We start from the raw sequence: 25,704 nt of genomic DNA on the forward strand, positions 1-25,704 counted from the left end.
CGTGTATCATGTAATACAGACCAGCACTTCAAGCCATTCCAGAAACAAACTGTACCGATAATGAATTGGGGAAATGCCGCAGATTGTACAAAAGCACAATTAGAAAATAAAATGTTTCGTCCGTTAATGTATCTCGGAAGGTTTTCTGAGAATTGTTGGTCTCGACACCGGGAGAAATCCCCTGTTCCTCTATACATTGAGTTCTGAAACCTCTGGCCCCTTCGACCCATTGAGCATGCACTGACCGATCTACACTCGTTCACTTTTCAGCATATGTCTCATAGCTGTGAATGTTATGATAATTCAAGATCTCATCCAAGGACTTTTCTTTAAAGATCCTGAGGTTTCCCACCTCAACCACCTTCCAAAGCAATGCATTCCAGAATCCCATCTCACTGAGGGAAAAAAGATTTTCCTTCAATCCCCAATAAATCTCCTGCTATTCATCTTAAAATTATACCCCTTCGATATTGACACTTCAACCCTGCTACTAATGGGAACAATTCCTCTCTGTGCGCTCTGCCCATACCGCTTTTCATTGCATACACCTCGATCAGGTCACCTCTCATCCTTTTCTGCTCTGAAGAACACAACTCGAGCCTGTCCATCATCTCTTCAGAGCTAATCTACTCCATTCTATGAATCTCGTCTGCACCTCCTTCAATACAACAGTGAACTTATACGAAACCAACACGCAATACATTCGCCCACCTTCAGAAATATCAGCCCACTTTTTTGCTCCATCCATTTCTGCAACTTTGAGAAGTTCTCCTCAAGAGAGTTTACATTCTCTTGAATCTCTCGAAAGTTTTTCTCTATTGGTCCCAGAATCCCCTTTTCTTCTTCCTGAGATCTCTGAGTAAAAGCTACTCTTTCTCAGTAAGAATCTGATGCATTTTAGTGAACTCGGATGTGATATGTGTTTGTAGACTGCTCGCCCGTTCCTACCAAATGACATGGGAATCATCATTAATGTCCTGTAATAAAGGGAACAAAACTAACCAAAATCCCAGAAAATCATCACAGGGAAACCTCAACCTCTCTTCGAAAACCTTCCATTTTCCTTCTATTGTTTGCAGTTTACAAAACAGCCATTTCTTCTCTTGAGAAGATTTCGAAGATTCCGAATGATCTTCGGATCGGAAGAGTCCATCCCAGAAGGAAACGGCTTATTGAAAGCAGCGGACGACTAGATCAAGCGAATCTCTTGTTTACTTTCCTTGTGGATCTCAAAAGCTTCATTGATCAGCTGAAAATGCTCAGTCTGCTGTTTGTGAAACAAAATCAGAAATTGTTGAAGAACTTCAGCAGGCCTGGCAGCTTCTGCGGCGAGAGAAACAGAGTTAACTCAGAGTTCTGAAGAAGGGGTACAGGCTAGAAACGTTCATTCTCTGCAGGACCCATCTGGTCAATTTCAGAAAACAGATTCAGGTTCTCCCGAAAATCATCACGCTTCATTTCCTTCTGTCTCACTTTCAGATTTAATTCTCGAGATTTTCTGACCTCACTGATTATTTATAAATACTCCAGTCAGAGAAAACATCCTCTCAGTATCTGATGAAGAGTCGTCTAGAATCGAAATGTTAGTTTGCTCTCTTTTCATGGATGCTGCCTGACCGACTGTGATTGCTAGCATTTGTTGTTTTCTCCCAGTATCTACACTGTACAGCACATTCAGCATTTCAATTACTTCAGTGAAAATATTGCTTCGTCCACGAGACACTATGTATTATATACCTTGTCTTCTCCGCCTCTACTCATAATACGATCTCCAGTGGAAATTCACCATACCATCCAGAAAGTCTATCCAACAAAAGTCTATAAAATCACAGTGCAACTTCACTATTCTGACACCTCAATTCTTTTTTTAAAAAGTGGATTCAAAGTGAAAATACCGATGGTTATATTAAGCTTTACCTCTGGTTCTCTGCATAGAAGCTGCCTGGCGTCTAAAGCAAATCCATTCAGCCCAATGTGGTAGTTAATCATCCTTCACTTCACTTTTTAATGGACATTTTGTCCTGCAGCACTGAGACTCCGTCTCAGGCGTGTACCGTGTATTAACAGGAGACCAGCCATCGCGCGGAGACTCAACCCATTCAAGAAACAAACTGCACTCACAATGAATTAGGGAAATGGTGAAGTCAAGATGTACGAAGTACGAACGTTTAAAAAGTACAATCAGAACATGAAATGATTCGCCACTTAATGTCTCTTTGAAAGTTTCCGTTGTCTGAAGAGACAAAAAAAAAACTGCAGTTGCTGGAATTCAAGGTAGACAAACAGGTGGCTGGAAGGAGGGTAATACCGAAACATTAACTGTCCTTTCCTCCAAATGCTGCCTGGCTAGCTGTGTTCTTCCATCCTCCTGTTTGTCTCCCGTTGCCTAAAGATTGTCGGTCTCGACACCGGGAGATCTCCCCTGCTTCTCTTTACTGTGGGATCCGAAACCTCGCCATGAGGCAGACGCGATTTTAGTTTAACATCTACAGGAACCGAAGCAGGCCCTTCAGCGATGTTAGTCCCTTCCACCGTTCAATGAGATCGTGGAAAACCCCAAATCCTTTCACCCGCTTTCGCTCCGCATTCCTTGATCCTTTAGTGGGCTCCAATTTTCTCCCTATCCATAAACTTTGGGACGAAAGAATTCCACAATGTCTTTTACATCTGGTCATGCAAGAATAAACATCGGAATTTCACTCCCGAATGATCCAGCTGTATATATAAATACTATGCCTCTGTTTCCCCTCCCACAGGGTTGATTCCGTGCTCACAGGGTGTTCCAAAATTATAAAGGATTGCCGCCGCTTACAGGAAATTTCCAAATTTACCGTAATTTATTTCAGAAATAAAATACGGTAAATTAAGCTGCGCTGTAAACGAGGTCCCAAAGCCAGGTCTCACTTTTCAAGAATTTAACAATAATGAGAGGAAGCCTCTATATCAGGAATCAATCGAATGAGAGAAAGGTGGTGCATGCGAATTAATGCAATTAGGGAAGATAAATGACTGAACGATGAACAAGAATTAAGTTGCGAATGAGTGTACGTGAGACAACAGAATAATCTGAGTAGTGGACCAAGAACACAGGAGGTGGGAGGTGAAGCAGCTGACAAGATCAGAAACTGAAAATAAAAGAGTTTCATGCTGATGAGGCAGAGGTAAAGTGTACAGCAGCTGCAGAGTGTCGCCGTCTCTACCTGGCTCATTCTGAGCTCTTGGTGTTTTTGGAACAAGCTGCTGCCTATCACAATCAGTGACCATGAGACTGGATGGATTCTGACTCAATAGGACAGACGGACAGACAGCGGCAATTGCAGGAGGGGAGAAAGGAAATGACGTAGTACTCTCCGTCTCTTGTAGCTGAGAAATATTCCCAGCTCGGTCAATAATTTACCTTCAATTCCAACATTTTCGTCACTGTCGCTGCTTGAATCCAGTATAGTCTCTAAGGAAAATCCCTTCCCTGCAGATCTCCGCCTTCTCTTCCTCTCTCGCCCTCTGCCCCACCCAGTGTGAATACACCATGAGCCTTCAACCTCTCGGCCAGCGTTCAACACCAGCTCCATGTTCTAAATCTGTTTCTTCTTCAAGAAATTAACGATTGCTCTCTGTATTGAAAGGCGAGGGGTTATTCACATTTCGCAGCCTAATCACATTTTAATTCTGCGACTGCTCTCTCCCAATCCTAGAAGAAAGTGAAATATTCCTTAGATTCTGTCACAGTGAAGAAATCGGCTGTTCTAAAAACGAAAGGGAAGCAGAAACGGAAGATTTCCGAAGTGAGGGTGAGGTCTCCCTGTGCTAATTTTCTGGGATCTCGGTTAGTTTTGTTCTCTTTATCGCGGGACATTAATGATGTTTCACATTTCATTTGGTAGGAACATTCTGCAGACCCACATCACATCCGAGTTCACTAAAATGCACCAGATTCTCGCTGAGAAAGAGCAGTGTTTACTCAGAGATCTCAGGGAAGAAGAGGAGAGGGTTATGGAACCAATGGAGAAGAACCTTCGAGAGATTCAGGAGAATTTAAATTCTATTGAGGAGAAACTCTCAAATTTGCAGAAACAGATGGAACAAAAAGATGAGTTAATATTTCTCAAGGTGAGGAAATATATCGCATGTCAATTCAGCGAAACTCTCACAGTTACAAAACATGATGACAACTGTTAAATTGAACTGCTGAATCACAGGAAAAATGTGGAAGGTGAATTTGACACTGTTCTGGCGGTTCTGCTTATTGTCATTGAACTCATCGCTCCCACACTGCCTGCTGAATCTCAGGGATACCGTCAATCCCCATTCCCCAGGAAGCATTGTCCTAATCTTTAATAATTATCTCGGTGTTCCCCAAATTTAATTCTGTACTGCAACTCCCATTATAATCCAGTTACAGTTCCATGTCTGTCTTCTAAATTTGTTACTGTCATCCTCACTATTTGTGATTCATTTCTTCCAGGACGCAGCTTGTCAGAAGAGAAGGTAGGAGATGTTCTTTACTGAAACTCTGCGCATTTTGGTCAATAATGCAGTGATGTATTATCATGGATTTATTTATATCCGCGGTATTGTTGTCGCTTTAAGGAGTCGCTTATTGTAAAGGACCAAGCATCAGACTTTGGTTTTAGAGATAGTAAGAACTGCCGATGCTGGAGTCAAAGGTAACAGTGTGGAGCTGGAGGAACACAACAGGCCAGGCATCATCAGAGGAGAAGGAAAGCTGACGTTTCGGGTTGGGACCCTTCTTTAGGGTCAGCTTTCCTGCTCCTCTGATGATGCCTGGCCTGCTGTAGACTTTAGTTTTAATTGGGATGCTACCAGAAGATTGCAGGCTCTGGTCCTGCTGTCTTGACTTCGCGGTCCTCTTCTGGCGCAGCAACAGAGTCCTCACTCCTGGACCAGAAGACCTGGGTTTAAGTCCTATCTGCTCCAGAGGTATGCCATGGCATCTCTGAGCAGGTTGATTAGAAAAGTAGTTAATTTTTTAAAAAAGAATGATCCTTTTCTGGCTCACACATGAATGTCTTCATGAAAACAAGCTATAGAAACAGTATCGTATTTTGTAAATTCTAAACAAAAGAAATAGGGATGCTGGAAGTCAGAAACAAAAACAGAAATTGCTGGAAGAAAGACTCAGCAAGTCTGGAGGCATTGTATAATTTCACTTTATAAAACTGTTTTGTTCCATTTAATAAAACTGTTCGATAATATTGCAAACAATGACAAGATGCCTGTGAATAATAGAACCTGGTTCTCAGGCTGGAAGTGACCATTGACCTGATTTGGGCTGTTTGTGTGACTGTGACCTTCCCTCTGACCCTGAGAGATATTCACATGCCCCTTGTTTGGCAGTGGATGGGTATCCCTGAACCTACATGGTTCCTGACCAACCGGAACAGTCACAGTTTAAAGATGGAATCATGTTCTCAATTTATGATACAAAGTCCATCTCTAACCTGAAAAACCTCAACAACACGATCATGTAAAGAATTGTAAAGGCAGAACACAATGTATTTTTTTATAAATTTATTTTTTTATATGAAAGAATGTCACTCTGTTAACTCTTCAATGTAACTGTTTTTTGTGTTGAAGAATAACGGTCTTGTAGTGTGAGGTTCCAAAGTGTTTCACTGGGGTTTTAGAAAGATAAAAGAAAAAGTGATACCGAGCTAATGAGAGATGAGGTTTTACCGCATTTTAAAGGAGGAAAGATAAATAGAGGGATGGAGAGGTCCAGGGAGGGAATTCTTGAGCTGAGGGGCTTGGCAAGTGAAGGTCTGACCTCCAATGGGGAAGAGATTGAAATCAGAGATGGTCAAGAGCCGGAAGTAGGGGAGCAGGATTTTCGTTGTGTTGTGGGAACCACGTATTACATAGTTGGACATAGTTTCCGTCTTTGTTCCACAAGTTCTGCTTATAATACAGCAAGGGGGAAATGTTTATCATCTCCTGTGATGTGTAGTGTCTTGGTAACTAATCTGTTATCAGGACATGACTTCTTTTTCTTTTCCCGGGGTTTCCAATCCTTGCCCTTGTATTATCAAATTGTGTTGGGCTCTGTTATGAAATCGGATTAACATTTCACCTTCTACAATACTTATTCGAACGGGATCAAGGCTGAAGGGTCGGTCATTTTAATCATTTCTGAAATAGTTTGACAAAGAGAAATTTGTAACATCAACTGTTTAATATTTGCAGGATTAGTGTGGATGTTAACAGACTCTCAGCTGCTGATGCCTCTCTGTCTCTGGGACAGTTCGCTGGCCCTTTACAATACACAGTCTGGAGAGAAATGGTACACACCATTCACCCAGGTAAACACATATATTCATTTTCCTGATGATAAATCTAGCTGTGGACGGATTATAGGAGCTCCAAGGCCCCAGTTTAAATATTCATATTGATTGTTGTTAATCCAGGAGACTCTCCTTTTCATATTAAACTTTCTGTGTGTACATTTGGGTAAGTGCATGAAGCCATTAGTTGTCTGTGCCAGAGGTGTCTGACCAGAGGAATAGAGCACAGAAACTGGATTTCTACACAAACTGGACTGGATCCACCTGGAGTCACATTGTGATGACATTTTTATCATTTTATCAGATAGACTTAGAGACATTGTTTATACAATGAGGTTTCTCCTTAAGTTTAGTGAGGTAATACTGGAGACACATTCTGCAAATGTTACAAGAGTTGCAGGGGGCGAACTGACAATGATGACCAGTGAGGAATATGTCATATGTAAGATTTTGGTCTCATCGTCACTCCATTTGTAATGCAAAGCTGTGAGATACTGAAGCATAAATAATTCCAAATTACCTTGTGAGTAGGTTACCAAAGGCAAGAGGCAAATGTTTGACTGAACAATTGTATTTCAGGCATGATTCAAATCGGATCAGAAAATTACAGGTTATAGTGATATTGAAGATGGACAGCAATGGTGCAAATATTTACTCTGTGTCCAGCTCGGGAAAAAAATGACACTTCCTTTTCTACACAGGGAAGTCCAAAACTTGTTTGATGATATTGTGGCTGAGTGCAGCACTGTCACCTGTAAGGGCCGAAAATTGCAAGAGCATCAGTCAAATGAGTGGAAGAAAACTATATATTCCAACCTGTGTGTTGGCGAAGACCCCCTCCTCAAGTCCTGCCCAGGCCACTGCCCCAGTCATGTACAGGTGGGAATCATAAAAACCTCATCAATCGAAAACTGAGGGTGCCTATCAGGAGAACTGCATACCTCCACTATAACCCACACCCCACACTCACTCTAATACAATAATGAGAACAATGGTGTTGCAACAGACACTTAGTTGAGGCTAGACGGTTCTGTTTGTGTCCCCCAACCCTGGCAACATCTTCATAAATCTTTTCTAAACCCTGTCAATTTTGACAACATCCTTCCGATAGCAGAATTGAATGCAGTATTCTAAAAATGGCCTAACCAGTGTCCTGTCAAGCCACAATATGATCTCCCAACTCCTATATTCAAAGTATTGACCAATAAAGGCAGCATACCAAAAGCCTTCTTCACTATCCTGTCCACATGGCACACCACTTTCAAGGAACAATGAACCTGCATTCCAAGATCTCTTTGTTCAGCAACGCACCTCGGGATCTTACCATTAAGTGTATAAGATCTGCTCTAATTTGCCTTTCCAAAAAGAAGCACCTCACATTTATCTCAGTTAAACTCTTACCCGCCACTCTTCAATCCATTACCCATCTGATCAAGATTCTGTTGTCCTCTGAGGTAAACTTCTTTGCTGTCCACCACACCTCCAACTTTGATGTCATCTGCAAACTTATTAACCATACCTCCGATGTTCATAATCAAATCATTTATATAAATGATGAAAAGCAGTGGACACAGCACTGATCCTTGTGACACACCGGTAGTCACAGGCTTCCAGTTTGAAAAGCAGCCCTCCAACACCACCCTCTGTCTCCTATGTTCAAGCTAATTCTGCATCCAAATCCCTCATTTAAAACTTTAACATATATTGCGAATAGCTGGGGTCCGAGTACTGATCCCTGCAGCACCCCACTAATCAATTGCTCCCCATTCAGAAATAGGCCTATTCTTTTCTACTCCATGTTTCCTGCCTGTTCACAATTTTCTGTCCATCTCAATACACTACCCCCAGTCCCATGCACTTTTATTTTGTGAATGGTTTTACTATTTTCTCAGCGCTGTACTGTAAATTCCTTGATAATGCACTCTGACAACTCCCCCACTATTGATATTAGACTGACTCAGCTATAATTCCCTGTTTATTTTTCTCTGTCTCCCTTTCAAAATAATGGAAAATTATTAGCTACCCTGAACTTGTAGGAAATGTTCCACAGTCTAGAGAATCTTGAAAGATGACCATTGATGCATCCATTATTTCGAGGGCTACTTCCTTAAGTACTCTGTAAGTAGATTATCAGATCCTGGGGATTTATCAGCCTTCAAGCCCATCAATTTCTCAAACACCATTCCATTACAAATACATATTTTCTTCAAGTCCTGTGCTACGCCGAGCAGGATGATCCCTGATAGACATACACTGCTCCGGGATATGATCCTCTATGTGTCTGACAGGAGGATGAAGATCTTCATCATCAGCAAAGACAGAAGAAGCTTTTTGACAGAATACTGCACACCAGCATGATGGATATGCTCACTCAAATGGGATTTGGAGATAGGATTGAAATTGGATTCAATATCTTACATCAGCATCAGAGCCAGATTTTCTATCATTTTTTTGTGACACGTAGATCTCTCTGAACAAATCTGAAGTCAGACAGGTTTGAGATCGAGTTGACCATTTGCTTATCTTTTCACTATCAGCTTAGACCACCTGAAGGCTTTTGGGATCTGGTTCAGAGAGGCCAAGGCATGCACCCAAATCATGAAGGAGAGTGTAGCCATATTCAAACACGAAGTGGGAATGTGAGAATGAAGCTGCCACCACATTGTAGGTCAGGAGCTGATCATCATGTATGAGGTGCACTTGGTATTGCTGCACCTACAACAGGTCTGGTTCAGATTTCACTCCTGCACTCTGGCGATCCACCAAAAATTATTTGCTTTGACTGGCCATCAAAAGTGAACTCTGTCTACAGCAACACAGTGTACAGATGTTGTTGCCTACATATGCATAAGGCTAAGAGTCTTTGACCGTGACATCTTTCTGATACCAAGATAATTATGTATAAGGCAGTCATCATTCTGACTGATCTATATGGCTCTGAAACTTGGACAATGCATAGACATCACCACAAGGCCCTGGAGAAGTAAAATTGATGCTGTTTGAGACATATTGTTTGCATCAGCGAAGAGGTAGGGCAGTCGTACTAACATCACCATTCTTGAAGCTTTCAATCACACCAGCATAGAGGCCATGATCATCAGAAACCAACTCCTACTGCTTAGGATGCATGATTTCTGAGTATCAAAGCAGATTGTCTTCACCTGTCCCGAGGAAGGCAATCAGATCAGAGGAAGACAAAGGAAGCTAAAGTCTTGCCTCAAGAAATAAACTGACTTGTAGGAATATCCTGTATGAAGGGACATAATTCTTCAGAAAACTAGTTGTCAGGAAGAAGTACAGAAAGGGAACCGGAGAAAGGAATGGCAATGATCTCAAGGCCAAGGACCATTTCCAACTCCCAGATATACAGACCAAATGTATGGTAGGAGATACAGCTTGAAGATTGGGCTCATCATCCACATAAGGACCAACTGAACTAATGACCTGTGATGCAGAATTTCCTAAATGGGCAATCACATTCGTTAGCAAATGATTGTTGATGATGACAGATGTGTGGACACTGACAGTAAAAACATACACAATGCTATTCTTATACTGATGACAACTTTGTATTTCGTTGCATCAGTGCACAAACATCAGGGATTACTTTGGTCTGTCTGAAACCTATTGCTGTTACAGTGTGAAGAATAGTCTTTGGCCTTGGGTTGCAGACTGGCACATTCCAAGGTCCAGGGCTGTGTGCTGAGGTTCTACCTGTCCTAGTGTTGCAGATATGGATCTGGTCACATTGACATGGAACTCTCTACTGAGTGGAATGATGTTGCACCATCAAGAAGAGAGTTATGGAGTAATATTCCTGTGACCACAAGTCCATTGGACAGTGGTCTACACAGAAATTCCTCAAGGCCTTGCGGGAAAAGGTTGATCTCCCAAGCAGACTGTTAAAGTGAATTGGAAGATGTTCTCATCTCCAGAACATTAAACAAGTTTCAGACATAAAGTAATTGCTGGGTGCAAGGACCTTTCCAGTGAGGTTGTTCCTGGTGATTTAGAGTATCACCCTATCTCCTCGACACATGCTATGGCTGTGGTAAAGAAAGGATAATTGAGCACCTTCTTCTACAGTGTGCCTGTAGAAGCAGTTCCATCACACAAGGCTTTAGTTTTTGTTGGAGTGGAGAATAGAGATTGGAAGTGAAGGAAGGGGGTCCCAAGGCTACAGAACAAGATCGAGGGCCGAAGGGCCTGTACTGCGCTGTAATGTTCTAAGATAAACATCAACTGCAGCTGGAGGAGCATCAACTCGGTGAAAAACACACTCACTTCGGTCTGTCAAAATCTGTCTGTCTTTCACTGCAATACATAGTTTTTGTTCAAGTGATGCAGACCATTACATTCCAAGATCCAGAATGACATGCTGAAGGATGTACTAAAGCTCGGATTAATTGCTGTAAAGGCACAATGGGGTAGAGGCACCGATCCAAGGTCCTTAGATCATGTAACAGAGTCAAAAAAATGTTTCAATCTATTCGAGTTGTATGCTTCAGATAGAACACAACCTGTAAACAATTTTAAATTGATTCAGTAAGATTATCAGAAGAAACTGATTTGTTTTGTTTTTAACCACGTCAGATTTGAATAGTTAAATTTATTTTGCAGTTGTGCTACTTTCAGACCAGTTGTGGGTTTTCTTCTGAGCTGAATTCCAGCTACTTTTAGACTTTGCTGTGATCTCCAAATTTGATGTTTCAGTTAGTTGAGATTGTATTTTCCACTGAACCCACCTTCTGAACTATTGAACGTCTCACTACTTAACTGTTGTGTATCCACCTTTCCTTCCTGTTTCCATGCAAGGTCACATTGTCAATAGATCTCTGTCGTTACATGCTGCACAGCTCCGCTTTCAGATTTTATAATCGAAATCTCCAAACACCCACTCTGGATCACTCTATTTTTTGGAATTATTTTCTGACCTCACTTGCTTCTACGAAGTCATTTAACGTGATCATTTCTGAAATCCAACTCAATTTTCCATCTGCAAGTAAGAACAACAACCAGAACTTCCCCTCGTAGGTGCTCCAGATTTCCGTAATGTGTGGATGCCAGGACTGGTTGGTCATCACTAGTTGTCCTGAAAAGTTTGAAATGACAACTCATAAAAATGTTTGAACGTAAAGATGATGAGCTGTCTGGTCTCTGTGTTGCAGGCTTTCATGATTCATTGGTGAGCTTATAATCATATCATGATATTTTAGAGGAGCAGGTCCAGAAAACAGACTTTAGGCCACCTTCATCTGCTAACGTTGGAGCTGTTTTTAGACTCTCTCCAGAAATTGTGATGTCCTGACACTCAAGCACTGAACCACTGGATTTCTGGCCATGGATATGATCGGCATTGAAAATTGAGCTCATTGATTTTCCTGCTTTCAGTGTGGAGATAGGAGGGGCAACAATGTTCCTCTCAGACCCACAGTCCTCCTTTTTGCTGCTGGGTGACACAATGGCCCCCTCCCACTTCAACCTGTTCCCTTCACACCCCTCCCCCATCTGTGTGACCTCCGTCTTCCAGAAGCTGTCATTCTCTTCTTGCAGATTCACGCTAATTTTATTTTTGTACACGTCACATTTGGCAGCTGCACATAATTGGATAGTGTGCAGCCTGTGCAGTAACATCTGCTAACTGCCCACAGGGAATATTGCAACATGTGCACTCTACTGAGAAAGAATGTTAATTCCCATCCACTTGCTCTCCATACATTCTGTGCCCACACCCTCTCTCTCAGGCTCATCATCTCTGCCCCATCGTCTCCAAACCACCCCCTCTCCTTCTTTCCTATATTGTTACCACTCCCTGTCGTCCTCTTCCTCACCCTCTATAAGTCCACCGCTGTCTCTCTTATCCTTGCATCTCTTCCTCCTCCATAATCCTGCTCCTCCTCACACACTTTTCCCTTACCCTCATTCTCTGTCTCCACTTGCTTTCCTTCTTTCTCTCTATCCCATCTTGCACAATCTCTCCGCTCTCCCACTCTCTCAAATAATACCCTCATCTTGCCGTTTTCAATCTTTCCTTCTTTTACCTCTCTCACTCACTCTCCTGCCCTCTCTACCCACTAGCACCGTCCCATCCTCCACTCCCTTTTGCTGTTAGCCTATTTTCTTTTCTTCAACCTCACCACTCCATTTCCCTCTCTCTTTTCCACCCACTCTCTGCTACATTTTATCTTTCCCCAATTTCTTCCGTCCACTTTACACCTGTTCTCCCTGCTTTTCACTCTTCCATACCCTCCTGTCTTTCTCTGATCCGCTCTCCTTCCTGCTGTCTCCCCTCAGGGTGAAGGACTCTGGTCGAAATGACTGAGGGATCTTTACCCTCGGAGGGGGCCGGTGAAACTGTGTGAACAGGTAGTGAGGGAAGGGGTGAACCTGTGAGAATTGGGAAGATGGAGTAAAATTGTAAGAATGAGTGAGAAGAGCACAGACACGAGGTCTTTCCTGGTCCTGATACTGCCTCCTGCCAGCTTCAGCCCCCAGACTCCCGAGACTAGGAACCTGCTGCATCCAAGCACAGAGAGAGTCACTACCAAAACACCAACAATCAGGGGCAAACCACATCCCGGGAAAGGCAGTTTCCCAAATTACTGACAGTGTTGGACAATATTCACTTTGGAGTCCATCACACACCCTTTTCCTTCATTTCTGTTCACCACTAATGAGTATCCATTATCGCACTTCCCCTCTTTCCTCTTGCTTCTCATTTTATTCCTGCCCGCCATTTAATATTCCCTCCTGTTTGCTGTTGCCTTCTTCACTTCATTTCCAATGTCAGTACACTTTGTACTTTCTCTTGCCCCCCCCCCCCCCCCCCCCCGTCCTTCACGTTCTCTCTCCTCTGTCATCATATTCTGTCTCTCCCATCCCTCTCACTCTGCCTTCCCCCTCATTCCCACAATGTACTGTACTATCACTTTCCCTCATTCTCCCTCACTTTCACCCGCAGCTTCCCATTCCTTCCACCTCACTCTCCCCTCCACTTCATAAATCCAATCTTATCTCTCATCACTGTCTCTACACCTGGCTCTGCCATTCCCTCTACCACACTTCCCAGCTCTACATTCCCAATACTTCAAGTAATCTCATAATAATTTCGTACTATCCCCTCCCATTCTCCATTACCCTTTTCCCTCATATTTATTCCCACTTAGCATTGGTCCATTGTTTTCTCTGGATATCAATAACTCAAAGCATTCAGAACAACAAAATTTATCCTAAAATAAAACAAAGAACTGCGGAAGCTGGAAATCTGAGAAAAAAAAACAGAAATTGTTGGAGAAATTCAGCAGGTCTGGCAGCATCAGTGGAGAGAAAGCAGAGTGAACATTTCTGCTCCAGTGACCGTTCTTCAGTACAAGATATCAGCCAGGAAAAAGTGGTATATATGCTGAAGACACGGTGTGGAGCCAGGGGTGCGAGTTGAGGAGGGATTGTAAAAGAATAAGCAATCAGTGGAAAAGGAACCCTGAGAGAGAGAGAACGACAGTTGGGCAAATAAAAGGATGGGCAACGTTTTGCCAGGAACACAAAAAAGGAGAGAAAGGCTTGGCTATGCTGAAAGTAGCCCATGTCACTACAGGGTATGGGCTGTGTGGTAGGTAAAGGACATTGAAGAAGATGTTCAGGTCCTAAAATTATTGAACTCCTTAGGGTCCCTGCAGGGTCCCCAAAGGAAAAAATGAGGTGCTGTTCTTCCAAGTTGAGGTTCAGTACAATCTGGTAGTTTTCTATTTCATTTTCCACTCAATTGAGGCCATAATGGGGAAAACTTTATAAAAATCGGGCAATGACATTTTTGGAAGTGTACTATTGATGCACTCGAGTCAGAGAGCAATTAAGCATTGATATGGAGGCAAATCTCAGAGAAGTGTAAAAATAATATGGTAATAATATTAAGAGAATTCAATTTACCAAATATGAACCAGGATAGGGAAATTGTGAATAGCTCAGACAGGGCAGAATTGTTAACATGCCTACGTGCGGTCTTTTAAAGCCAGTACGTAGAAAGTCCAACAGGAGACAGGGCTGCGCTGGAATATCTGAGATTCACCAAGATTTTGTCTGGGCTGGAGCTGTTCAACTCTGAAGATATACTCGATAGGCTGAGGTTGTTTTCATTGAAGCAGAGTAGGCTGAGGAGAGAACCTGACTAAGATGCACACATGATTAAAGATATGAGGGTATATTTCCCCTTCATGGAATACTCAAAATCCGGGCATTGATTTAAGGGAAGTAGTAGGAGTGTTACAGGGGAATTAAGAATGATATTTTTCACCCACTTGGTAGGACTCACTGCCTGAAAAGAGACAGAAACACTATCAATATTTAAGAAGTTATTCAGATGAATATTTGAAAATAAATACCAAAGAAGGATATGATGAAGTACTGGGAAATGGATTAGAAGTTGTTAGGTCTTGATGACCAACGTAGACATAATGGGTTGAAGGGCCTTAGTTGTTGCTATATTACTCTATCGTTTTGTACGTTGGTTAGCTCAGTTGGCTGGACAGCTGGTTTGTCATACCAACTGAAAGCAACAATGCAGGTTCCAGTCCTATGTCATGAAGATCCTGCCTTCTCAAACCTGCTCCTTCACTGACAAGTCAAACTCACCACCAAACTTCTTTCTCTCTGATGAGAGAGCAGCCTCTGGCAACTTCACTTTACTTCTAATCTATGGCTCATGAAGTGGACTCACCAATTCTCTCTGTAACTAAAGGATGACATTTTTTTCTTCTATGTTCAGTTTATCTCAAGATAATGGCTAGCATCTCAATAGCCTTCTTTATTACTCACTGTTTCTGCATACTAATGTTTTCTGAATTTTCATTAGAACACCCAGATCATTCTGCACCTTATAATTCTGCAGTTTTTCTCTGTTTAAGAAATGTTCTGCATTATTAAATTTCTTCCTTGTGAAAACACCCTTTCCTGTCATGTCACTCATGCTGCACACTATCCTTCCATTCTCTCACTTCACAAACTCTTATCCATCACCCCGAAATTCTGCCACCTCCTCACCCTTGCTACACTCTCACTTTAATCTCCTCTCCTTCTTCACTGTCTCTTACTCCCTGCAGCAAAATGATTCTTTCCATAGTGCCCCTATTCTCTCACTCTTCCTTCCTCATTTACCACTCTTCTTCATACTCCCCTTCCGCAGACAACTCCCTTACTCTCCCATTCTCCCTCCACTTCTGCTTCACCCTCCCACTTCACTTTCACATCTCCCGCACCTCTCTATCCTCACATTTTACACTTTACCCTCACTCTACCTCAGCATCAATCACATCACTTTCCTGGTCCTCTTGCTCTCATGGATAGTGTGCTCACTCTCCCATCTCACTCACATTTTCCCCTTCATTTTCTCACTGCCCGCATCCTCTGAGCTCACTCTTCCCTCTCCATCACTGTCCTCTCTAGCACAGCCTCCCAACCTGGTCACACTTCCCCCAACCTTGCTTTGCTCTCGCCCACTGTCTCACACTGCCCCTCATTCAACCCAAACCCATGGCCGTCATCTTTACCACCCATCCCTCTATCTTCCCACTCACTCACCCTTCTGCCTCAGTCTCCACCTCAGTCTCACACTTGCCTTCCCCCTCTAGTTCACTCCTCCACAATCACCACTCTCTGATTACCCTGTCCCAAATAGCTCTCCCATTAAATCTTGCCTCCTCACACTTCCCTCCTATTTCTCTTCACTCAAGCCTCTTCTTCACACACTCTCCACATTGTCCTTGAATTCACTCACCTCCTCCACATTAACGCAGACTATCTCAATTCCTGAGCCTCTGACTCTGGCGTCCCTTTTGAACTGCCTGTCCTTTTACTCTCCTCTTCCCCCACACAAACTTCACCTCAGTCTCCAATTCCCTCACCTCCATAATTCCCACAAAGCCTTATTTTGTTACTCTTTCACTTCCGAAACTCACTTAATTTCCCTTACCCTCAATCCTCTCCTCACCACACGGTTATATAAGCCCTCACTCTGCTGCCACTCATTCAGCTCTCACTCATTCCACCCATGAGCTAAAATCACAACTTTGTCCAATCAATGTCATCCTCTCCAGCTCAGCCATGCATTCCTCCTAACTTTCACCTCCCTTTTACTCTTTCCCTCACTGACTCGCTCATTCAGATCGTCCGCTCACTCTCCCAATCTCAATACTTCAACTGTTCACTTATTTTTGCTGTTCTCCTGTCCTCACCCTTTCATTCCATCGCGTTACTTGCTCGTCCCTACCCCATGCATATAGGCACCTCTGCTCACAAAACCTCGCACTGTCTCCCACATCCTTACTCAGCTTCCATCATTAATTCGTCTGAATCTTCCCCCATCTCTCCACTGTCCCATTCACTGCCCAGAAGTTAAAAAACCTCGCCTCATTTCCTCCCACTCTCCATCATGCTACCCTCCTCCTTCCCTAAACTATCCCTTGCAAATACAACCCTGCTCTACCCCTCCCTGAATCTCCCCACTTCCTTGCTGCCTATCAATCCTGCCTTCCCTCACTATACCTGTTCCCACCAACTCACATCACCTCGCTCTCCCCTTCCTCTGAACTCACTCACCTTTCATTTGCTCTCCCCTCCTCCTAGGCACCCTTTCCCATCATTCCCATGTGCCTTTCATCTTGTTATTGCCCCCTTTTCTCTCTCTTCCCCATTAGACTCCCCTACTTTCATTCTCACCTTCGTTTAACTGTTCCATTCCTCAGCCATCATCCTCGCTCTCCTAATCACCCTCCCCTCCCCACTTGTGTCTTCCTCCTGGACCTAGCCATCTCCCCTTACAGTCCACTCCCCATCCCTTTCCCTCAGTCTCTCCTCTCCCTCACGCTGCCCCACCTGCCCTATTTGCAGTGGTCACACTCACTAAACCCTTCAGTCTCCCCACCTCTCACATATGCCTCACTCTGCCTGTCAACCTCCTGTCCCCGTCCTGGCCCCCACGATGTAACAATCCCCTACGCTGTCCCCTCCTCCTAGTTCTCTCTCCCACACCTTAGTGCTTCTGCTCCCTCCATATCTGCCATACGTTCTTCCCCTTTGGTCTCCGCTCATATTCTGCTTAGTTTCCCCCCCGCCCCAGAGTACTCCTGCTTGCCACTACCATCCCTTGAATTCCCTCTTCTTCCCACAACTCCCAGCTCTCCAGATGATGCTATAATATCCAACCTTCCTTCAGCATAATCCTTCCCATCGCTCACAGCTCAGCTCTCAACCCTCCTATTTCTCACCTCGCTGTGAAATCCCCATCATTCTCCACACCTCTCACACGTAACCACCCCTTCGCTTTCCCCTCCTCACTCTCCTCCCCAATCTTTCCACCCCTTCTTCTCTGTCTGTTCTTCCCATGCACTTCATTTTCCACCCACTTCTCACCAAATAAGCCCTCTCACCTCCTCTCCATTACTTCTCCCTCTCCTGCCCTCTACCTTACCCAAACTTCCTCATCAATGCTCCACCCTCCCTCACTCACACCATTTTCCCTGTCCCTCCCCCTCCTTGAAGCTCTCCCTTTCCAGACTCACCTTATCTTCTCTCCACATCTAACTCGCCCTCGCTCAGTTAAACCCTCACTATCTGTTCCTCTCACTATCCTCGGCCCCTCCCTCCCTCTCAGTGACGGTGTTATTTGATCTCTCCCCCAGCTCCAGCCTCTCTGACTCTGGATTCGAACACAGCGCATCCCCGGCTCATCCTGTCTGAGGACCGGACCAGTGTGAGACTCGGAGACAAACCGCAGCCGCTCCCTGACTCCCTGGAGAGATTTGATCCCTGTCTCAGTGTCCTGGGATCAGAGGGATTCACATCAGGGGGACATTACCGGGAGGTGGAGGTGGGGGAGAAGACCTGGTGGATTCTGGGAGTGGCCCGGGAGTCTGTGAAGAGGAAAGGGAATATCCACCCGGCGGAGGAGACCGGATTCTGGATTGTGGGGCTGTTTCCCGGAAAAGGTTATTTAGCCTCCACCTCCCCGTCATTGACCCCCTTCTCCCCGAGTGTGAATCCCCGGAAGATCGGGGTTTTCCTGGACTATGAAGGTGGACAGGTGTCATGTTACAATGCGGACACCATGTCCCACCTCCACACTTTCACCCACACTTTCACTGAGAGGATCTTTCCCTACTTCAGTCCAGGACGGAATGTTGCTGGGTAAAGCTCCGCCCCGCTGACAATCTGTGGGATTAAGGGCACTGATAGATCCATCCCATAATTTCACCCGGTGCCCCTGCCTCCTACCAGCTGTAAACTGATGGAGGTCGGTCTCAGTCACAGGTGGAGAGAGAGGCCAAGTTAACATTCCGGGAATAAACCGTGTATTGGAACTGGGAACTGAAAGATCAGCAAAGAGCTCTGTAGAGCTGGAAGAAAGAATGAGGGGGAGAAAAGAAACAAATAGAAGCTCAATTGTACGGAGGGATTTATTGGGTCGAATGAGCTGCGAGCTGCAGGAACCCGGGGTTCTTCCTGCCTGTAATGTTGCTTCACAGGCGGAAGGTGGCGCTACATGACGGTGTTGGAGATGAATCAGTCAGTGGCTCTCAGACTGGGCTCAGTGGAGTCTTTCCAGGGGCACACCAAATTATTTCACTGCAGTTCAGTGGAGTTTTCGCATTGGAACATCAAATGACTTCACTGAGGTGTCAGTGGAGTCTTTTCAGGGGCTTTGGGCCCAATCAAAAAAAAATCAGACTGATCTTCTTCAGACTCTCACCATTTGGCAATAACGTATTTCCGCACATGATTTAATGACATTGAGAAACTGGACTTGTTTTGTCCAGGTCTGTACATATTGCTCAGAATGTTACTGCTCAGTCATAAAATTGGTGGAAAAGATAGGTCAATGTCTATGGCAGCTTATTTTATATTGGAACAGGCAATTGTATCAGGACTTTATCAACATCTACATGGGGTGAGATTGCTGGAAATACTGATTTGAAAACCTCTCAGATTTGGAAGTGGTGGGTGAACGGATCATTTGTGGCATTCATGATGAAATAATATTTAACCATTTTTAAAACAGTTCAGTTGGTGCACACTGCAATGTAGGTGGCAGTTATCATTTCTCCCAGATTTGTTGCTCTTTCATCATTATCTACAGTGAAACCCCAACGAAAATGTCTGTTTTATAAAAAGTCATTACTCTAGCACTCTATGCAGGGTGCCTATTCAGATTGTGTCAATGGTTATGCAATTACAATTTATATTGGAGTGCAGGATAAAAGTTGAAAATCGTTTCCTCAATCAAAACAAAATCTGCAATTCACTGGAGTGAAAGCAAGTATTTTTAAAAACAAAACTTCATCAATAAATCCAGGAATCAGAGAGTAAACCTGTTGTTTGTTTTATTTGCAAATTTCTCCAGAATATCTATCCTTCCCACTTATATTCCAACCTCATCTATGTTATTCTCTGTTTAAAGTCAATAGAATATTAATTACTGGAAGTGACGCCACATTTACACTAGAACTTGAGTCATTGCCACCTTAGGTAGGGTCATGAGATGGAAGGTGGCATCGCCCACCTATTTTAGACATTGAGGCTGTAGAGGTGCACGGTTAGAATATTCATCCGTTCCAAGTCCAGTCACTTTTCTCCTGCTGCCCTGCAATATTGTGTTCTCCATCAAACATTCTCCTAATTCAAATTTATTTAGGAATCAGAAGATTGTATTGTTGTAATTTTATAATATTGTAAATGTTTCAGTTTCTTAAAAAAAATTGTAAACATAAATCCAGCAACAGGCGAGTGAGATTAACTTTGGTGTTGGGAAATATTATGGCTAATCGTCAACACTGTTAAGCAAGTCTTGATAATCGAGGAAACCCAGTTTGGGTTTGTTAAAAGCAAGTCACCTTTAACTGAATTGACTCAGCTTTCTATTGAAGACTGTTACAAAGTTAGGTTGAGTACTTATCGATTGGGAGGCAGGAAGTTAGAATTTTGTGTTTTTGAAATGCTAGGGGAGAAATCATTGTGTAGCCCTTTTAAAAGATGATGTGCTTTTCTGTGGTTTAAGATTTAAAATGGATATCTGTGAGCAGCATCTTCAAAGTTTGCAATTACACAAAGAGCACCCAAACTGAAACATTTGTATTGAAAGGCCGTACATTGAGCAGGTGAAGCAGCATTTTACCAAGACAAGAAGTTTTGAATTTAGTCAAACAATTGAACCAGGCACTGAGATACCAAAAAGCAATGAAATTTAAATCTGATGGTTTTGACAAAATAGGACCAATGCTATTGTAAGAAATATTGATAAGTTGTTAAGGGTATGAAAAGAAGGAAGCAGCTGGACAAATCCCCAGAGTTAACTACCATCTGCCAGAGCTAACAGTCTTAGAGAAAGCACCATCTCAATTACAAAGGTACCCACGTGCACAACTCGTTTATATTCCTGAAAGAATAATCAGCGGAGAAGGCATTCCTGAAGGAGAACTGACAGAGAAGGCACAGAACATTCCAGAAGATGTAAACTGGCTGCAATTTCTAGAGACTAAATCCTATATTTTACATATAAGTGGAACTTGTATTTATTGGAACAGCTTACCATTAGAATGTTGTTTTATTTTTGAGTTGTTACAAGTTGAAAGGGATTTATTCATTTGTTAATAGTGTAGTTAATTTGTGTACTGTTACAGTTAGATTAATAAATTATTACTTGTTGATTGTAAAGTGAGTGTCAAGGATTTATTTTAGTTAACCATTAGAAGTTGCTGAAAGGCAGGTTAAACAACTTCTCACGCTTCTTCTACAGCTCATAAGGTGAGGTGCTCCTCTTTGGGTGTTTTGGTTTACATTCTGGGTGGGGTAGGCGGGGGTGGAGGGGAGCGGGTCAACCTCCACTTTATGACAGCAGTTACCTTCCTAACTGCCAACTTGTTCACCTTAAGGGAATCCTGAAGTAGGACTCCCAAGTCCCTGTATGCTTCAGATTTCTTAATTCTTTCCACATGTCAAAATAGTCTATGCCTCCATTTCTCCTACTGAAGTACATGACCTCACAATTTCGCATATAGTATTCCAACTGCCATTTCTGTGCTCTCTCCGAGCCTCTCCAAGTCCTTCTGCCATATTTCTGTCTCCTCAATACTACCTGTTCTTCCACCTATCATGGTCATCTGCAAACTCAACAACAATGTCCTCAGTTCCTTCGTCCAGATTATTAATGTGTAATGAGAATACTTCTTGTCACAACACTGGCCTCTGCGGAACTCCACTTGTCTCCGGCTGCCATCCTGAGAAAACATCCCTTTTGTATTCACTCTCTGCCTTCTGCCAGCCGCTAACACCATGAGCCCGTATCTTATTTAACTGATTCTTGTGTGGCACCTTGTCAAAGGCTGTCTGGAATCCAAATAAATCATGGCCATTGTCTCTCCTTTCTCCAACTTGATTATTACCTGCTCAAATAACTAACAGGTTTGTCAGGCATGACCTCTCGTGACAAAACTGCTGAATCAGCCCTATTTTAACATGCACTTCTAAGTACATCACAATCTCATTCTTAATAATGCATTCTAGAATGTCACCAACAACTAGGCTCAGGCTAACCAGATGATAATTTTCGTCTTCTGCCTGCCTCCATTCTTAAACAGTGGTGTTACATTTATCAGTTGTCTGGGACACTCCCTTACCCCAGCAATGGCTCTATAATCTCCTCAGCTAACTGCTTCAGGACCCTGCGTTGTGGTCCAAACGGTCTGGGTGATTTATACACACTCAGCTTCCCCAGCACCTTCTCCTGAGTGGTGGCCACTACACTTACCTCTGCCTCCTGTATCTCCTGAAGTGTGGGCATATTGCTGGTGTCTTCCACTATGAAAACTGTTGCAAAGTACCTGTTTAGTTCCTCATTCCTTTGTTCCTGAATAATGTTTCGCCAGCTTCATTTTCCAGAGGTCCAATGTCCACTCTTGTCTCTCTCTTAACTTTTGCATATGCTTAATAAAAACTCTTGCAATCGTCTCTTCTGTTATTACCTTTCTTATCATTATATTTAATATTCTCCACCCTTATTGCTTTTTCAGTTGTGCATTTTTAAATGCTTCCTACTCATCTTTATCACATTGTTTGCATTTTCTTTTGCACTTATGCTGTCTGAGACTTCCCTTGTCAGCCAAGTTTGATTCATTCTCTGCTTTGTATGTTTCTCCATTCTTGAGATGAATTTCTGCTGTGGCTCTTGATTAACCTTCACAATTACCTGTAATTAATGATCCACCATTTTTCCTGCGAGACTCCCCTTCCAATCAGCTCTGGCCAGCTCCTCCCTCGTGTATTTGTGGTTCCCTTTACTCAACTGTAAGACCATTACATCTGATTCAAGTTTCTCCCTCTCAAACTGCAGGATAAATCTATAATACTGCATAAGGAGAGGCTGGGACTTGTTTTTCCCTAGAGCATAGGAGACTGAGGGCTGACCTTATAGAGGCATATAAATTCACGATTGACATATAGAAGGTGAATAGCCAAGGTCTTTTCCTCAGGTTTCGGGAGTCCAAGATTAGAAGTCAAAGGTTTAAAGTGAGATTGGAAAGATTTAAAAGGGATTGAGTGGCAACAATTTACACAGAAGTGGTAGGTGTATGGAACAAACTGCCGGAGGAAGTGGTAGAGGCTGGTACAATTACATCATTTAAAAGACATATAGACAGATACATGGTGTGAAATGTTTAAAGGGAATATAGGCCCGATGGAAAATGAGACTAGTTCAGCAAGGATCACTTGGGCTGAAGGGCCTGTTTTGATATTTTGATTCTATATTGTGCTTACTATCCCCTAGGGCTCTTTCACCTTAAGCTCCCTAATCATCTCTGCCCCATCTCACATCACTAAGTACAGAATTACCTGTTCACCAGTCCGCCCTATGAAAACAGCTCCAAAACACTACCTTTTAGGTATTCCTTTTCTTCTGATCAGCGACCAACCTAATTTTCCCAATCCACCTGCATATGGAACTCTCCCCTGATTTTCATAATAGTCCCTTTCTTACATGTCTTTTCTCTCTTTTGGTTTATTTTCTGCACACATCTCGATTACTTCTAGGAGGTCTGTACGTAACTGTCATCAGGGTCGTTTTTCATTGTGGTTCCTCAACTATATCCACGCGGAACTTACATCTTCTGACTCTATATTGCTTCTTGCTGTCAATTTAATTTCATTTCTTACAGTGACGGCAGCCTTGCTCCCTCTGCCCATCTGCCTGTCCTTTCAACAGGATGTGTATCCTGAGATATTCAGTTCCGAGCCCTAATCACAGTGCAGCCACGTCTCTGTACACAACATCGTACCCACCAATTTCAATCTGCACTATAAGCTCATTTACCTTGATCCATATACTGTGTGTATTTAATTAGAACACCCTCAATCCTGCATTGGCTGCCCCTTTCTCATACTTGTCCCTTTATCTGCTGTGCCTGAAGGTAGATTCCTGAGCCTTTCCACACTCTCTGTCCATTTACTTGTTCTGGAAACTTGAAAAAAGTTTTGGTGAGGTTTCTAACTTCATCCATGATTTTCTATTGTTTATTATTCTCTTTTTCCCCTGTTATTCCCACAACACTGCTTGCACAGCAGTAGTGTTTATTTTTCCCCACAGCACCCATGTTTTATGTAAGTGTAAGTGCAGGGACTCATTGTGCAAATAACTTTATTCAATACTTGCAACATCAGGAAAAACACCCATGTGGCCAGAGATCCCACAATTTCTTACACAAATCAATACTCTCCTACTCCACGTTCTATCTTAAAGCCCCATCCACAGTTTAGTTATGTAATTCACAAAGACTCTGGTCCCAGAATGATTCAGGTGGAACCTGTCCCATCAGAACAGTTCCCTCCATCCCCAGTACTAGTGCTAATGTCCCATGAATTTAAATCCGTTTCTCCCCAAGAAAGCATTGAGCCACATGTTTACCTCTTTAATCTTGTTGACCCTGTGCCATGTAGCTCATGGCTCAGTTAGTAATCCAGAGATTATTATCTTTTTGGTTCTGCTTCTTAACTTAGTACCTACTTGCTCATATTAATCAGCAGATCCACTTGCTACCTATGTTGTTAGTACCTACGTGGACCATGACAACTGGATCTTTCCCCCTCACTCCACGTTCCTCTGCATTAGCCCAGTTCAGATATCCTGAGACCAGGTCCCAGGCAGGTAACACAGGCTTTGGGAGTCTCAATCTTGGCCACAGCACAGCATCTATTTTCCTGACTATTCTTGATTACAAGTGCATTTTCTCTTTTCTCCCACCTCTTGAATGGCCCTCTGTACCAGAGAGGTGTGGTCAGTTTGCTCATCCTCCATTCAGCCCCCACTCTCATCCACACAGGGAAAAAGAATCTCAAACCTGTTAGAGAAGTTGAGGCTCCTCCAACACTACCTGCTGGACATCTCTACCTGCCTTACTCATAGTAACCCTCCTGTCCCTGAACACTGACTGAATTTGAGACAGTTAATCTAAGGGGTGTGACTGTCTCCTGTATCCAGGTAAATATCCTGCTCCCTGATGTATCACAGTGTTTGAAGCTCAGACTCCAGTTCATCAACACTGAACTGCAGTTCCTCAAGCAACTTAACACTTGCTGCAGATGTGATCACTATGAAATAGAATGGGGTCCACCAGCTGCCACACCTTGCAGATAGAACACATCGCTGGGCCGGCATCTCTGTTTTAGTCAAATGGGTAGCTATTACCAACCAATGAACCTGGGGTGTTTCTGTGTTGTACTGGGCCCCTGATCCTGGGCTTCATTGTATCCTGTTTAAAAGAAATCCTGACACACTGAGCCAATAAAGCAAGCAAAATGCACCTCTTTCTCCTCTGTCGCAAATTCTCAGGCTGCCTCCAAATTTCCTGAACTATACACTCAATCAGGCTGTGTCTCACTCCAGACATGATTTCTCTTTCCTGCAAAGCTTAGTGCTTTTTTTTCAAAAGTTCGAAAATACACTCTATTCTTAAATTCTTAACATACATAAAAGTGTTACGAAAGCAGTTTGATTCAGTACAGTCTTTACATATGGAGAACAAACAAACCAAAGGCTCTCCTTGCTTATACAAGACTATATTTACATACATTTGAGGCACTGGGAGGTTCAGATAACTGAACGGACCCCGATTGTACTTTGGTTGAAAGCTCTTACATGGTGGTTTTTCCCCACTGCACCTTGGTAGCAGCCTCCCAGAGCTTTAGCACTCCCCTCAGCACTGGAATGTACCAGTCTGCAACAAAGTCAAGGTCAACTCTAAAGAGTTTATGAGTTCCACAGACCCTCTATTAAATCGAGCTGCGCTGACTCGTACTTGTTCAGCTTCAGCAGTTATCACCATCGGTTAAGGCTCTTTTCAGGCTTCAGGCGACTGGCTTTTAACTG

General features: G+C 43.2%; 1 protein-coding gene across 1 annotated transcript in view; it reads left to right on the plus strand.

The window, feature by feature from the left end:
• The window catches only part of LOC109925133 (zinc-binding protein A33-like), a 39,207-nt gene extending 20,670 nt beyond the window's left edge, over positions 1 to 18,537 (plus strand). Inside the window, 6 exon segments of the mRNA XM_048616673.1 lie at positions 2,132 to 2,158; positions 3,693 to 3,793; positions 3,882 to 4,107; positions 4,463 to 4,485; positions 6,202 to 6,317; positions 17,972 to 18,537. Coding sequence (XP_048472630.1) covers positions 2,132 to 2,158; positions 3,693 to 3,793; positions 3,882 to 4,107; positions 4,463 to 4,485; positions 6,202 to 6,317; positions 17,972 to 18,537 — 1,059 coding nt within the window.
• Positions 18,538 to 25,704: the final 7,167 nt, after the last annotated feature.

The sequence above is a fragment of the Rhincodon typus genome, chromosome 35, assembly GCF_021869965.1.
Source record: "Rhincodon typus isolate 14 chromosome 35, sRhiTyp1.1, whole genome shotgun sequence".
Classification (NCBI taxonomy): Eukaryota; Metazoa; Chordata; class Chondrichthyes; order Orectolobiformes; family Rhincodontidae; genus Rhincodon; species Rhincodon typus.